This window comes from Protomyctophum parallelum, assembly GCF_964188405.1.
Source record: "Protomyctophum parallelum genome assembly, chromosome: 22".
In the NCBI taxonomy this organism is placed as follows: Eukaryota; Metazoa; Chordata; class Actinopteri; order Myctophiformes; family Myctophidae; genus Protomyctophum; species Protomyctophum parallelum.
Window position 1 is genome coordinate 9,999,827 of NC_139714.1, and position 17,757 is coordinate 10,017,583.

Genomic DNA, 17,757 nt, shown 5'->3' on the forward strand with positions numbered 1-17,757 from the left:
AGTTGCCAAAAAAGAAAGTTACCACACGACAGTGTGATATGAGTCTGGCTTATTAGCCAGGCTAATATTGTTGTTGTTAGTGTTGTTGTTTTTTTGCTGCTGTTTTAATTGTAATGTTTTTTGTAATTAAAAATGTGACATTTGAGGAGAGGATTTCGATGTCTGCCTGAAAGTATTTTGCTCTGTATGAATACAAAAGATATATCAGTGAGCACACTCATGTCCTCCTCACTATTTGAATAGTGAATAATGATTGAAAGTGGTCTGAGAACCACTGCTGTCTAGTCTAAACAGTTTGAAGCATGTTTGTGCAGAGGATAAAAATGTGCTTTGACGTTCATTCAGTACCACTTATCAACCAGTAGGTGTCCTATACCTGACCATTGTATTACCGTAGATAAGATTCGATTGTAAGGCAAGGCAAGGCAATTTTATTCATATAGCACCTTTCATACACAAGGCAATTCAAAGTGCTTTACAGAATAAAAACAAATGCAGAGTGCAACAGTGCACTTTAAAATGAATACAGATTATAATAGATACAATTAAAATAAGATATAGGAGCATATAAATTACAACAAATACTCCCACCTTTAATAGAAACAGAAATCACAGCTAATTTAAAGTCCAGGCAAGACCTAGCTGTTATTAGTAGACATCACTGGGATAGGCAATGTTAAATAAATACGTTTTTAAATTGGACTTAAAAACGGCTATGGTTGGGGATTTCCTAATGTAATGTCCGTGGTGCATAATAGTGAAATGCTGCTTCACCATGTTTTTTCCAACTATCGGGTGAACTATCAGTAGGCCAGCCCCAGATGACCTAAGGGTTCTGGAGGGTTCATATGGCTTCAGCATGTCTGAGATGTAGCTGGGCCCAAAGCCACAAACAGATTTATATAACAAAAAACATCGCATGGATGCACCTGGGGCGTATCCTCAGTGATGTATCCTGAGGTCAACGGGGTTTCGGGTCTCGCAACATCATACCCCTCACTCAGGCGACCCAGCCGGGAGTGATCAAGTCCCGACTTACGTTCCAGTAGCTATACCCTCGATCAGTCCCATTAGGGAAAAACCAGGGGCACACAATCCGTTGGAACTACTCCAGAACTACTCTGCCAGGGCTTGGAGGTACACTTCTGGCACATGGAGGGACTAGGCTCTGTGGGTTGTCTCCTGTCTGGGCCCCTCCTACGTCTCACCAGGTCCACTCCTGCTCTCACCAGAGCGTGGACCTGTGCGTTGCACCAGAGTCCCAGCACCAGACAGTTCATTCAGGAGTGGTGGGCAATGGTTCCGCAGGGTCATGGTACTGCGGTTCCGCTTGCTGCTTGCATGGCCCTCCTAAAGGCCTCACCGAGGGTTGTTGGGCTTCCTCCTCACGGAGGACACAGGCTGGGGCGCTAACCCATACTGCTCACCCGGTTGCCGTCTACATTCCGGCTGTCACCCGTCTCTCCGGTGGTCACCAGACTATACCTGGTTGTCACATAGTCTAACCATTCCTATGAGTCACTATAAATAGAAGAACTATAACAAAAAACATCGCATGGATGCACCTGGGACGTATCCTCAGTGATGTATCCTGAGGTCAACGGGGTTTCGGGTCTCGCAACATATAGACAAGTAATACAATTTTAAAATCAATCCTCTGGGACACTGGTAGCCTATGTAAGGATTTTAGGACTGGTGTAATATGGTCATATTTTCTAGTTTTTGTCAGGACACTAGCAGCAGCATTCTGAATCAGTTGGAGTTGACGAAGAGCTTTGTTTGAAAGTCCTGTGAGCAGACCATTGCAGTAACCCAGTCTACTGGAAACAAAAGCATGTATAAGTGTTTCTAGGTCTTGCTTGGACATAATTCCTCTAACTCTTGCAATATTTTTAAGGTGATAATAGGCAGATGAAATTACAGTTTTGATATGACTGTTAAAATTTTAATCTGAGTCCAGGACAACACCAATATCTCTCACCTGACTCTTGGGTATAAGAGAACGCGATTCAAGGTGAGAAATTACACTCTGTCTCTGTGGTCCAAAAAGAATGATCTCTTTATTTATTTATGTATAAATACATGCAGGGTGGGGCACACACACACACACACACACACACACACACACACACACACACACACACACACACACACACACACACACACACACACACACACACACACACACACACTATTTTGGTATGAAAAAGGTCTTAAAAGTTGAATCTTAACTAAATGATTTATTTAAGAATTGTCTCTTCTTCACTGTCGTCTGAGGATCCCCCCCCCCAAACAATAATAATAATATCAATCAATCAAATAAATAAATAAAATGAAATTAATCATAATAAATAATAACAATTAAAGCATTTTCAGACACGCTGCTTGGTCCTCTTCTGTTGTGAAAGCAGGTGATATCTGATGTCAAAATGCAACACTGTACTGTCAACTGTACCTAGACCCACTGTTAGCGATGCAACAACCAGGCGGATATGGGCAGGGGTAAGCCGTGCCAAGTAATGCATTGGTTATCAAACTATTTGGCTTCAGTTCTCCTTAGATTTTTTACATTTTTGTGACAGTTTTCTCTGTTGTGTAAAGGATATTTTACACAGCTATCTGTTAACCCCTGCTTTATGGGAGCAGAACGGTAAATGACAGAAGGGGCGTATATTCACGTGGGTTAGTATATTCATGTGGTTATTTATACCGTCTCATCTACTGCAAAATGTATTGCACAAAATTGGGTGAGTACAGTAAATACTAAATAGGTACTGTAGCTATACTGATCATTCACTTTGACATTGTCACTTTTGTGTTTGTTAAATTAGGAATTTGCATAGATTTCAGAAGTGATTTTAACAAAGGGGATCTTCACTTGTGAAAGCAGAATTACAAATAGTACAGTATTGTATTGAGATGGAAAAGAGGAACTAAATTGTCTAAGCTTACGGTAATTGTGAAAATTTAAAAAGCAAAGGGGATATATAAAAGAATGACCTGAAGAGCTTCATCTTACTGTTTGTGAAGTCATGGCCAGGCAAAGGTAAAGCATTTTCTGTTCTAAAAAAAAATGTAATGGAGTTTTCTTCCATCTGAATGTCATTTCAGTTACAGTCTTGGCAAATAGAGATGCAAATACAAAATATTGCAATATAATCTTTATATGAATCTAAACCTGCTTAATTTGATTTGTATTTTCTCCATTATACTGTAGAACTCATTTGTGTTCATCTTTCTACTACAGAGCTTTGCTGTTCAGTACGGTTGCTGTGGTTTCCCTCCTGACAGCCATCGGGGATCAAGGCTTGGAACTATGTGTAACCTCAAGGCGACAGATCCAAGACCTCTCCAAACAAAACTTAACAAGTGTTCCCCCTAATCTGCCGGACAACACACAGTATTTGGATGTTTCTTACAACCACATTGCACAACTGGACGAAGCTCCCTTTGTCAGACTTTCGCAGCTCTGCTTCCTTAAAGTAGACCACTGTAACCTCCGGGCAATATCTCCCATGTTGTTTAAACGAATGCAGAGACTCCAAGTTCTGAACATTTCTCACAATTCCTTATTGGCCATTCCTGTAATTCTGTTGCCACAGCTCAAAATCCTTGACCTGTCAAGCAACCTGTATGACAGTTACCGCCTACCACCTTCATTTCAGACACTGACACATTTGGAAATCCTTTTATTGGGAAGTATAAATGCTCTGTCGTTGAACTACAATGACTTCACTCCCTGTAGAAACGTCTCTTTGAAACATCTCACGTTGGGAGCAGGAAATAAGTGGGAACGATATGATTCTGGTGCTCTCGCAGAATTGAAGTCTCTCCAGACATTTATACTCAACATGACTGAATGCGAGAATTTGGACATATTTGGGATTCTACTCAAGGATTTAAATGAGACCCAAACACGAGAATTAACATTTATTAAGCCATTTCCAGATGACTGCAAAGTGTCAGGTGACCATTTTAAGAATTTGTCAAAAATGCCACTATTACGAAATCTTACATTTGTGAACACTTTGATTAATAGCACTTTTATTGTTCAGCTTTTAAAAACTGTATGGATTTCCCCTATTGATACGTTTGCATTGGTAAACATACTTTATAATGAAGACACACCAGAGGGGTCTCAGTTCCCTAGTATGAACCACTCAATCAACCACCGCTCTGTGATCTTTGATGGCGTGTCCCATCGCCAGTACCAATACCCCACAATTAACATCAGCGTTGACGCTCTCGACTCATTGACCTATTTAAAGTTCTCCGGCTCTGGAATGAACATTTCACCATGCAACCTCATAGCGGCAATGCCATCACTGGAGATACTGGATCTCTCGGATAACCTACTGTCAGACGATGGGTTTTGGTGGCCGTCATGCTCATATACCTCTGTCTTACGGACCAGCCATGCACTTGGCCTACTCACCTCAAAGAGCTGAGCCTACAGAACAACAACCTGGGTAGCACTGTTTTCAAATACCTTTCTCCGCATTTTGAGAGAATTGACTTATCCAAAACGGCCATCACGACGATATCACAGGAGATCCTGTTGCAATTCCCTCGACTGACTCACCTTTATCTGAGCTCTAACAACATACAGGCCCTCCCGCTGGATGTCTATGCCCCAAATCTGCTCAGGCTGTATATCGACCATAATGCCATCACGGTAATCTCCAAAGAGTCCTTCCTGGGCCTGCCGAGACTACAGGTCCTCAAAGCTGGAGACAATCCATTCGCATGCTCATGTGATTCTTTTTGGTTTCTGAATGCTCTGAATAAGTCTTTGCTCTCTGACTGGCCTTTGGAATATACATGCAGCATCCCACCATCAGCAGCTGGTCTGCTACTCTCCGAGTATAAAACAAGTAAGCTGGCTTGTGATAAGTCACTTCAGGCAGCAGTGTCGGTGTCTGTGACATTTGCGATTTGTGCAGGCCTGGGTCTTGTTTTCTATGTTTGTGATGGGATGTGGTATGCAAAGATGCTGTGGGTGTGGATCAGGGTGAAAAGGAGAGGCAAGAAGCGGGCCGACATGTTGGCGAATGCATCGTTTCAATATCATGCTTTCATCTCCTACAGCCATCATGACTCCAGTTGGGTTGACAGTCAGCTGGCGCCATCTCTTGAGGGATCGGGACTTTCTCTCTGCATTCACGAGCGTGACTTTGTCCCTGGCGAATGGGTCATTGACAACATCATTAACTGTGTCGAGGCCAGCTACAAGACACTGTTTGTGCTCTCCAGAAACTTTGTCCAGAGTGACTGGTGCAACTACGAGCTTTTCTTTGCCCAACACAGAGCCATAAGTGTGCAGGAAGACTCTTTAGTTTTTATTGTATTGGAGCCGATTCCAATGGACTCTCTGCCAAAGAAGTTCCTAAAACTAAGGAGTTTGCTCATGCAGCAGACTTACCTCGAGTGGCCAGAAGATGAGCGAAAGCAACGTGTTTTCTGGGCAAGCCTTAAGTCAATGCTACATGCTGCAGACAAGAGAATGTCCCTAAAGGATGTGGCTGTGGCTATATCGGATACATTGCCTCTGCTCACAGATGTTGATGAAAACTAAACATTACACAGCAACATTTGGAGTGTTAACCTAACTCTGAGAGTGTAACAGTGGACCCATTTTGAGCGGTGCTAGCCACTCCAACGCATGGCTTTGTGTGTGCCCTCCTGTAGTGGGTCCCATAGTACACTATGATGTAGACCAGAGTGTAGTGTAGGAGAGTAGCGGCACGCTTTGATCTCGCCGCAAAGCGGGTGCCTATGGGCTATAGTTCCAAACATTGCTCCTATGGCCGGAACTATCCCATTGAGATAGGATGAGCACTTCCGCATTCCATTGTTACAATGGGAGTCAACGTTAGTGTCGCCACTCTCTTACTATATTACTCTGATGTAGACCTAGTGGGTGCCACAGTAAACTATGACGTAGTGGCAGCCAAGTCTATCAACGTTTTACGAATACTCGAGCTTACTGGGTTGCAACAAACTGTAATTTGTATATAGGCTAATTGATTATTCCATCTGATTAATTAATTAAACAGACCTTTTGAAATAGCATAACATTTAATTTGATGATATAAAACAAGGCATTTTGGTGAAGGTGGCAAGGTGTAAATAGCACATTATAGACATTTCTGCACTTGCTTTTGATAATTTTCCACTGAGAGTTTCATCAGTTATTTAATGAATTGGTATGTACCTTTTATTATGTAGCCCAGTATGTTTTGCATGGATTGTATTATTCCTCAAACTTTGCAGAACAAAGCACAACAACATTATTGTACAATTATGGGTTGGCTTCTACAGTGATGCTGTAGATCTGGATCTGAAATTAAATATACTGTATGTTTGTTAAAGATATAGCCAATGGAATTCAGAGGAGCGTAATTTAGGTTGGGGACCCAAATCTTGGGGAAAAAAGTTACATTTTTTTTTTACCAACTGTGTTGTATAGCCTAGTGATATGGCACATTATCTATATTTAATGATAATGCAAGAGAGAGCTTTTCTAATTTCCGAAATGAAGCCTTAGACATGTTTTGAGATGGTGTAACAGAGGTGTAACACAACTGAATGTCCTGTCATATCATCTTGAAATTCTTCAATATTTCTTGTTTGAATGCGATATGTAATCTAGAGAACTATGGGCCAGCATGGAAGGAATTGGCTTCGATATTGAAATGTATAACAAATCATGCAGGTATAGACAGTATATTCAGAGAAAAATAATATTTTGGTCGATTATGTGGCATAATAAAGATGCAAAATATCACTAGGTCAAGTTCAAACAACCCTGGTGATATTGTTTTTAACCAGATACTGAGCAATCTTAAAAGGGCTCGTACTCTGGATAAGAAGAAAAGAAACAACATAGCACCTTCTAGATTTTTAACAGTAGGCCTAGTGAATGGGAAGAAATGAATAAAATATACTTAAGCCAGACGCGAATCAGCAGTTGCCAAAAAAGAAAGTTACCACACGACAGTGTGATATGAGTCTGGCTTATTAGCCAGGCTAATATTGTTGTTGTTAGTGTTGTTGTTTTTTTGCTGTTGTTTTAATTGTAATGTGACATTTGAGGAGAGGATTTCTGATGTCTGCCTGAAAGTATTTTGCTCTGTATGAATACAAAAGATATATCAGTGAGCACACTCATGTCCTCCTCACTATTTGAATAGTGAATAATGATTGAAAGTGGTCTGAGAACCACTGCTGTCTAGTTTAAACAGTTTGAAGCATGTTTGTGCAGAGGATAAAAATGTGCTTTGACGTTCATGCAGTGCCACTTATCAACCAGTAGGTGTCCTACCTGACCATTGTATTACCGTGGATAAGATTCGATTGTAAGGCAAGGCAAGGCAAGGCAATTTTATTCATATAGCACCTTTCATACACAAGGCAATTCAAAGTGCTTTACAGAATAAAAACAAATACAGAGTGCAACAGTGCACTTTAAAATGAATACAGATTATAATAGATACAATTAAAATAAGATATAGGAGCATATAAATTACAACAAATACTCCCACCTTTAATAGAAACAGAAAACACAGCTAATTTAAAGTCCAGGCAAGACCTAGGTGTTATTAGTAGACATCACTGGGATAGGCAATGTTAAAAAAAAAAAGATTGGACTTTAAAACGGCTATGGTTGGGGATTTCCTAATGTAACCTGGAATATTATTCCAGGATTGTGGTGCATAATAGTGAAATGCTGCTTCACCATGTTTTGCTCCAACTATCGGGTGAACTATCGGTAGGCCAGCCCCAGATGACCTCTGGAGGGTTCATATGGCTTCAGCATGTCTGAGATGTAGCTGGGCCCAAAGCCACAAACAGATTTATAAACAAGTAATACAATTTTAAAATCAATTCTCTGGGACACTGGTAGGCAATGTAAGGATTTTAGCACTGGTGTAATATGGTCATATTTTCTAGTTTTTGTCAGGACTCTAGCAGCAGCATTCTGAATTAATTGGAGTTGACGAAGAGCTTTGTTTGAAAGTCCTGTGAGCAGACCATTGCAGTAATCCAGTCTACTGGAAACAAAAGCATGTATAAGTGTTTCTAGGTCTTGCTTGGACATAATTCCTCTAACTCTTGCAATATTTTTTGTGATAATAGGCAGATGAAATTACAGTTTTTATATGACTGTTATAATTTAAATCTGAGTTCAGGACAACACCAATATCTCTCACCTGACTCTTGGGTATAAGAGAACGCGATTCAAGGTGAGAAATTACACTCTGTCTCTGTTTCTGTGGTCCAAAAACAATGATCTCAGTTTTTTCTTTATTTAATTGAAGATTTTGTATTGTATTACAGCACAGGGGGCAACGGTGGTCTTTTTTATTTAAAACATGCAGGGTGGGGCACACACACACACACACACACACACACACACACACACACACACACACACACACACACACACACACACACACACACACACACACACACACACACACACACACACACACACACACACACTTTTATTGGCATGAGAAAACATACGTTTACATTGCCAAAGCAGAAAGAACAATACAGCAATACAATCAAAACAAAAATTATGTACTTTGAAGGTCAGGATCTTCAATAGATCAACTTCTATGTACCAAGATCACTCGATGCAGGTATAGTGCAGGAATATACACAATGATTAGTCTTTAGGGTGGTTGTGTTCCATTTGATATCCTTCTCCTATCACAGCAGCTCACAAATCTTGCTGCTGTGTTTGCACATTGTTGTACTTCGCCCAGCAGATATGGGAGTTTTTTGTCATTGGTCATGTTTTCAAAATCTCCGTGTGTGGTTGTAATCTGTGGGAAGTATGTGTCTCTGATGTCTTGGTACAATGGACAGATGGTTAGGAAGTGTAGCTCGGTTTCCACTTCATTTAGTGTGCAGTGGGTGCATAGCCTGTCTTCTCTCGGGATACAGGTCTGCCTATGACGGCCTTTCTCGATCGCGAGACTGTGCTCACTGAGTCTGTACCTAGTTAAGATTTTTCTTTGTTTTGGGTCGGTCACGGTGCTCAGGTATTCTGCCACTGTGTATTCTCTGTTTAGGGCCAGATAGCATTCTAGTTTACTCTGCTTTTGTGTTGCTTCTTTCCAATGTGTCAGATAGTTTTCCTTTTGCTGTTTTATAATTTGGTTTAGTCCAATGGGTTTTCTATCTCGTGGCTCTGTTTGTGTTTGTGCCCGGAGTTCCAGGGCCAGCTGGCTGAGGGGGCATCTCTCTAGAGTTTCACTGTGTGTGCACTGTGAGTGCATCTAGCTGCATCTAGCTTTCTTTTAGGTGGTTGTAGAACTTAAGTGCTCTCTTTTTTATTTTGATTATGAGTGGGTATCGTCCTAATTCTGCCCTGCATGCATTATTTGGTGTTTTTCGCTGGGTACGGAGAATGGATTTGCAGAATTCTGTGTGTAGGGTCTCGGTTTGGTGTTTATCCCATTTTTCAAGGTCATGGTTTACTAATGGTCCCCAGATCTCGCAACCATAGAGGGAAATTGGTTTTTATCACGGAGTCCAGTATTTTAAGCCAGGTTTTAATTGGGATGTCTATTTTGATGTTTCTTTTGATGGCATAGAATGCCCTTCTTGCCTTGTCTCTCAGGTCCTTTACAGCTTGGTTGTAGTTCCCTGTGCTGCTGATGTTTAGGCCAAGGTAGGTATAGTTTTTAGTTTGTTCTAGTGGGATTGTATTTAGGAAAAATTGGTGGTTTTGGCGGCTGGGCCTTTTTTGAAATATCATGATTTTAGTCTTGGTTAGGTTCACTGTCAGGGCCCATGTCTGGGAGAATTTGTGTAGGAGATCAAGTTGCTGCTGTAGTCCTTCCTTGGTTGGGGACAGCAGCAGCAGGTCATCTACACACACACACATCTACACACACACACACACACACACACACACACACACACACACACACACACACACACACACACACACACACACACACACACACACACACACACACACACACACACACACACACACAAACTCTCCCTCTTTTGGTATGAATAAGGTCTTAAAAGTTGAATCTTAACTAAATTATTTATTTAAGAATTGTCTCTTCTTCACTCTCGTCTGATGATCCCCCCCCCCCCCCAAACAATAATAATATCAATCAATCAAATCAATAAATTAAATGAAATTAATCATAATAAATTAAAGAATTTCCAGACACGCTGCTTGGTCCTCTTCTGTTGTGAAAGCAGGTGATATCTGATGTCAAAATGCAACACTGTACTGTCAACTGTACCTAGACCCACTGTTAGCGATGCAAAAACCAGGCGGATATGGGCAGGGGTAAGCCGTGCCAAGTAATGCATTGGTTATCAAACTATTTGGCTTCAGTTCTCCTTAGATTTTTTACATTTTTGTGACAGTTTTCTCTGTTGTGTAAAGGATATTTTACACAGCTATCTGTTAACCCCTGCTTTATTATCTAGTGGGAGCAGAACGGTAAATGACAGAAGGGGCGTATATTCACGTGGGTTAGTAGCCTATATTCATGTGGTTATTTATACCGTCTCATCTACTGTAAATTGTATTGCACAAAATTGGGTGAGTACAGTAAATACTAAATAGGTACTGATCATTCACTTTGACATGTCACTTTTGTGTTTGTTAAATTAGGAATTTGAGTGGGAAATTTCTATTTCTTCTATTTAAATTTCACTTTCCATGGATTGGGCAGATTCTATTAGTACAAATATGTAGTATTAGTAGAATACTATATTTCTCTACAAATTCTATAACAGGCTTATTAGGCCTATATATCATTTAACTCACAGGTTTGCTGAAATTAATATTGATTAAAGCTGCATATGTAACTCTCCTCTTCTACCCCGGAATTTGAACCTGGTTTCATAATGCAAGTTCTGTTTCAGTTTTTTTTGTCAGATCCTGTGATAGGTGATACATGATGTCTCAATAGAAGAGCAGGGTGACAAAATCCAACCACCCCAATGGTTTAAGTTATATTGTATTAACATACTGTACCATACAGATTGGACAAAATTAAATTGTATTCATAAAAATGTTACTGATGCGCAATCGTGGACACATCAGTTGCCTAGATGTCACTGGGTGTTTCGGGTCTCGCACTAGACACCCTCCTCCAGGCGACCCGACCAAGGCTGATCAGACCTGTGTCCAATTGGCATGCTACAGTACATCCACACTCAGCACACTGCCTCTTGGGGGCTTTAATAGAGACAGTCAGTGGGGAAGATGGATGATGAGATGCTAGCAGCAGGTGTTGGTTACACTGGTTACACTGCTATAGGCACTGTGGGTTGCCTCCGTGCCTGGCTGACCAGAAGTCAGACGAAACGTTGTGTCGTTGTTGCCGTTCGACAGCAAACGGCAAAACATTGCAGCCTTGTACATAGTGCTACTTACCGTAACTCATACTGTTGATTAAAAATAAATGAATGGAGAAGTGAGTGTGATGACCCATCCCATGGGGGTGTGTGTGGGGTTGGTTTGGTTGGATACTAATTGTTGTTCTCTGTCCCTGTGTAGGAGGAGAGGGCCAGCCTGCTGAGGTGTGTCTTGGGGATTGACACACCTGGTCCCAATTATCCCCTTGGGTATAAAAGCAGGCTGGCTGAGGCCATTCTCTCTCTCTCCCCTGCACAGGTCACACTGCCTGCTATTGCATTAACATAAATGGAAAAAGAGGGTCACACTAAATGAGTTCAATTAAAAATGTCACAGTGTAAGGGGCATGGTGCCAAGGGGTATCGCTCATTTGTCGAGGTCCCAACGCCAGGAAATCAACACTTCAGCCGAGCATTGTCTGAACTGGGCAGAACGGGATGGACTCCAGTTAGAGCCACAACTTGGTTGAACCTGGCTGTAACCTACTGTAGTCTGTAGCCTACCATAACGTTATTGAACATAATCTGAATGAAAGATGCTAATGTATAAAAGTATATGCTCTCTCTCTCTGTAATGACAGGACAGGGAGACGCAGCAGCCTCTGTGCGTACCTGTGCGTAATGTGACCATATCGTTAGATTGGAAGACAATACAGTCTTGGCTGACAACACCATTTGAAAGTGGAGTTCCCAAGGATTATGGCGATTTTTTTTAATTTTAAGAATAGCCTACAATATGTGACATTTCTTTCATCCGGTATTATTGTGTGAGTTGATCAAAACATTATTGCATGCTTGACTTGTCTTGTAGCCTAGGCTATACAGTATACAATGCCAGCTGGTAACACTATAAATCATATACTTCTGATGATACAATAACCTTATCAAAGCACATTATTGTCATTATTGTCATTGCAGAAGGGCCTGCTCTTGACTTTACTGTCCAGTGTCCATGCATGGGTTCTTTCGGACATGTTCATTGCGTATTTATTCCCCAGGTGATTTATTTTAACCGCCATCAGTCGGCAATTTTTTATCATTTATTAACTTTAGCTCTGTTGTTAGATTGGAAGTACACATATGAGAAGTGAACAAAAGGGATCTTCACTTGTGAAAGCAGAATAACAAATAGTACAGTAGCCTATTGAGATGGAAAAGAGGAACTAGTTTAAGTAAATAGTCTAAGCTTACTGTAATTGTGTAACTTTAAAGGAGGATATAAACGGATATAAATGGATGACCTGAAGAGCTTCATCTTACTGTTTGTGAAGTCATGTCCAAGCAAAGGTAAAGCATTTTCTGTTGTTCTAATAACTATTATTTTTTAATTATTGTTTCATTTGAATTTTCTCCATTATACTGTAGAACTCATTTGTGTTCATCTTTCTACTACAGAGCTTTGCTGTTCAGTACGGTTGCTGTGGTTTCCCTCCTGACAGCCATCGGGGATCAAGGCTTGGAACTATGTGTAACCTCAAGGCGACAGATCCAAGACCTCTCCAAACAAAACTTAACAAGTGTTCCCCCTAATCTGCCGGACAACACACAGTATTTGGATGTTTCTTACAACCACATTGCACAACTGGACGAAGCTCCCTTTGTCAGACTTTCGCAGCTCTGCTTCCTTAAAGTAGACCACTGTAACCTCCGGGCAATATCTCCCATGTTGTTTAAACGAATGCAGAGACTCCAAGTTCTGAACATTTCTCACAATTCCTTATTGGCCATTCCTGTAATTCTGTTGCCACAGCTCAAAATCCTCGACCTGTCAAGCAACCTGTATGACAGTTACCGCCTACCACCTTCATTTCAGACACTGACACATTTGGAAATCCTTTTATTGGGAAGTATAAATGCTCTGTCGTTGAACTACAATGACTTCACTCCCTGTAGAAACGTCTCTTTGAAACATCTCATGTTGGGAGCAGGAAATAAGTGGGAACGATATGATTCTGGTGCTCTCGCAGAATTGAAGTCTCTCCAGACATTTGTACTCAACATGACTGAATGCGAGAATTTGGACATATTTGGGATTCTACTCAAGGACTTAAATGAGACCCAAACACGAGAATTAACATTTATTAAGCCATTTCCAGATGACTGCAAAGTGTCAGGTGACCATTTTACGAATTTGTCAAAAATGCCACTATTACGAAATCTTACATTTGTGAACACTTTGATTAATAGCACTTTTCTGGTTCAGCTTTTTAAAACTGTATGGCTTTCCCCTATTGATACGTTTGCATTGGTAAACATACTTTATAATGAAGACACACCAGAGGGGTTTCAGTTCCCTAGTATGAACCACTCAACCAACCTTCGCTCTGTGATCATTGATGGCGTGTCCCATCGCCGGTACCAATACCCCACAATTAACATTAGCGTTGACGCTCTCGACTCATTGACCTATGTAAAGTTCTCCGGCTCTGGAATGAACATTTCACCATGCAACCTCATAGCGGCAATACCATCACTGGAGATACTGGATCTCTCGGATAACCTACTGTTCGACAAAGGGTTTTGGTTGCCGTCGTGCTCATATACCTCTGTCTTCCCCAAACTCAGATGGCTATCTCTGAGCAAGAACCGGTTTGTCAGTCTGTCCTTCATCTCCAGTAAGACACATCAGATGAAAGCCCTGGAGTCTTTGGACCTGAGTGACAACTCCATCATTATGGACCAACCATGCACTTGGCCTACTCACCTCAAAGAGCTGAGCCTACAGAACAACAACCTGGGTAGCACTGTTTTCAAATACCTTTCTCCGCATTTTGAGAGAATTGACTTATCCAAAACGGCCATCACGACGATATCACGGGAGATCCTGTTGCAATTCCCTCGACTGACTCACCTTTATCTGAGCTCTAACAACATACAGGCCCTCCCGCTGGATGTCTATGCCCCAAATCTGCTCAGGCTGTATATCGACCATAATGCCATCACGGTAATCTCCAAAGAGTCCTTCCTGGGCCTGCCGAGACTACAGGTCCTCAAAGCTGGAGACAATCCATTCGCATGCTCATGTGACTCTTTTTGGTTTCTGAATGCTCTGAATAAGTCTTTGCTCTCTGACTGGCCTTTGGAATATACATGCAGCATCCCACCATCAGCAGCTGGTCTGCCACTCTCAGAGTATAAAACAAGTAAGCTGGCTTGTGATAAGTCACTTCAGGCAGCAGTGTCGGTGTCTGTGACATTTGCGATTTGTGCAGGCCTGGGTCTTGTTTTCTATGTTTGTGATGGGATGTGGTATGCAAAGATGCTGTGGGTGTGGATCAGGGTGAAAAGGAGAGGCCAGAAGCGGGCCGACATGTTGGCGAATGCATCGTTTCAATATCATGCTTTCATCTCCTACAGCCATCATGACTCCAGTTGGGTTGACAGTCAGCTGGCGCCATCTCTTGAGGGATCGGGACTTTCTCTCTGCATTCACGAGCGTGACTTTGTCCCTGGCGAATGGGTCATTGACAACATCATTAACTGTGTCGAGGCCAGCTACAAGACACTGTTTGTGCTCTCCAGAAACTTTGTCCAGAGTGACTGGTGCAACTACGAGCTTTTCTTTGCCCAACACAGAGCCATAAGTGTGCAGGAAGACTCTTTAGTTTTTATTCTATTGGAGCCGATTCCAATGGACTCTCTGCCAAAGAAGTTCCTAAAACTAAGGAGTTTGCTCATGCAGCAGACTTACCTCGAGTGGCCAGAAGATGAGCGAAAGCAACGTGTTTTCTGGGCAAGCCTTAAGTCAATGCTACATGCTGCAGACAAGAGAATGTCCCTAAAGGATGTGGCTGTGGCTATATCGGATACATTGCCTCTGCTCACAGATGTTGATGAAAACTAAACATTAAACAGCAACATTTGGAGTGTTAACCTAACTCTGAGAGTGTAACAGTGGACCCATTTTGAGCGGTGCTATCCACTCCAACGCATGGCTTTGTGTGTGCCCTCCTGTAGTGGGTCCCATAGTACACTATGATGTAGACCAGAGTGTAGAGTAGGAGAGTAGCGGCACGCTTTGATCTCGCCGCAAAGCGGGTGCCTATGGGCTATAGTTCCAAACATTGCTCCTATGGCTGGAACTTTCCCATTGAGATAGAATGAGCACTTCCGCATTCCACTTTTACAATGGGAGTCAACGTTATTGTCGCCACTCTCATACTATATTACTCTGATCATCTGATGTAGACATAGTGGGTGCCACAGTAAACTATGACGTAGTGGCAGCCAAGTCTATCAACGTTTTACGAATACTCGAGCTAAACGAATACTCTGCATTTTACTGGGTTGCAACAAACTGTAATTTGTACATACTACATAGGCTAATTGATTATTCCATCTGATTAATTCATTAAACAGACCTTTTGAAAGAGCATAACATTTAATTTGATGATATGAAACAAGGCATTTTGGTAAAGGTGGCAAGGTGTAAATACCACATTATAGACATTTCTGCACTTGCTTTTGATAATTTTCCACTGAGAGTTTCATCAGTTATTTAATTAATTGGTATGTACCTTTTATTATGTAGTCAGTATGTTTTGCATGGATTGTATTATTCCACAAACTTTGCAGAAAAAAGAACAACAACATTACTGTACAATTATGGGTTTGCTTCTACAGTGATGCTGTAGATCTGGATCTGAAATTAAATATACTGTATGTTTGTTAAAGATATAGCCAATGGAATTCAGAGGAGCGTAATTTAGGTTGGGGACCCAAATCTTGGGGAAAAAAGTTATATATATATATCTTTAATAGCATTCCCATACCAACTGTGTTGTATAGCCTAGTGATATGGCACATTATCTATATTTAATGATAATGCAAGAGAGAGCTTTACTAATTTCCCAAATGAAGCCTTAGACATGTTTTGAGATGGTGTAACAGAGGTGTAACACAACTGAATGTCCTGTCATATCATCTTGAAATTCTTCAATATTTCTTGTTTGAATGCGATATGTAATCTAGGGAACTATGGGCCAGCATGGAAGGAATTGGCTTCAATATTGAAATGTATAACAAATCATGCAGGTATAGACTATATTCAGAGAAAAATAATATTTTGGTCGATTATGTGGCATAATAAAGATGCAAAATATCACTAGGTCAAGTTCAAACAACCCTGGTAATATTGCTTTTAACCAGATACTGAGCAATCTTAAAAGGGCTCGTACTCTGGATAAGAAGAAAAGAAACAACATAGCACCTTCTAGATTTTTAACAGTAGGCCTAGTGAATGGGAAAAAAGAATAAAATATACTTAAGCCAGACGCGAATCAGCAGTTGCCAAAAAATAAAGTTACCACACGACAGTGTGATATGAGTCTGGCTTATTAGCCAGGCTAATATTGTTGTTGTTAGTGTTGTTGTTTTTTTGCTGTTGTTTTAATTGTAATGTTTTTTGTAATTAAAAATGTGACATTTGAGGAGAGGATTTCTGATGTCTGCCTGGAAGTATTTTGCTCTGTATGAATACAAAAGATATATCAGTGAGCACACTCATGTCCTCCTCACTATTTGAATAGTGAATAATAATGATTGAACGTGGTCTGAGAACCACTGCTCTCTAGTCTTTGTATTGAGTTTGTGCTTAAAATGTACTGTAAATTCTACACACTGTTAATAAATATTTCAATCAATCAATCAAAAACTGTTTGAAGCATGTTTGTGCAGAGGATAAAAATGTGCTTTGACGTTCATGCAGTACCACTTATCAACCAGTAGGTGTCCTACCTGACCATTTGATTGATTGATTGATTGAAATATTTATTAACAGTTTGTAGAATTTACAGTACATTTTAAGCACAAACTCAATACAAAGACTGTCAACTGTGAGTGGACGACCCAATTAAGCATTACACTTGTTTACAACAGGGTCCACATTGTTCAATTCATCAAAACATTTAAAGACATACAAACATTTAGAGACATACAAATAGACATTTCTATGTAGCTAAATTCATCATATGGGAAGCAAAAAAGGGAAAAGATACAATATACAGTGAGGGAAAATGGGGTGGGGGGGGTGGGGGGGATTCAGATTTTACAGAGGCCAGTTTCGAATTGCAGCCATCCGTAGGTGCCCTTTGAGAGCGGTTTTGAAGGAGTCAAGGGATTCACATGTCTTAATGACTGTTGGTAGGGCGTTCCACATTTTGGTGGCATAGGAGCGAAAAGAATTTAGTCCCTTGTTTGTGCCGAATCTGGGTTGTACATGGTTTGTTGCACTCCCTCTGGTGTTGTGGGTGTGGACTTCGTTTACATTAAGGAAGTATTTAGACAGGTACATGGGTATCTTGGTGGTGTATCGAATCTTGTGGACCAGACCCATTGCAAGATGCTGTACTC

The 17,757-nt window shown here is 41.0% G+C and overlaps 1 protein-coding gene across 1 annotated transcript; it reads left to right on the forward strand.

Moving 5' to 3' along the window:
• Window positions 1-4,151: 4,151 nt before the first annotated feature.
• Window positions 4,152-15,250, forward strand: LOC310853650 (toll-like receptor 1; the record flags this gene model as incomplete). Its single annotated transcript, XM_083758043.1, has 2 exons — window positions 4,152-4,381; window positions 13,936-15,250. The coding sequence occupies 2 exons, from the start codon at window positions 4,152-4,154 to the stop codon at window positions 15,248-15,250; spliced, it is 1,545 nt and encodes a 514-aa protein (XP_083614169.1).
• Between the last annotated feature and the right edge of the window lie 2,507 nt (window positions 15,251-17,757).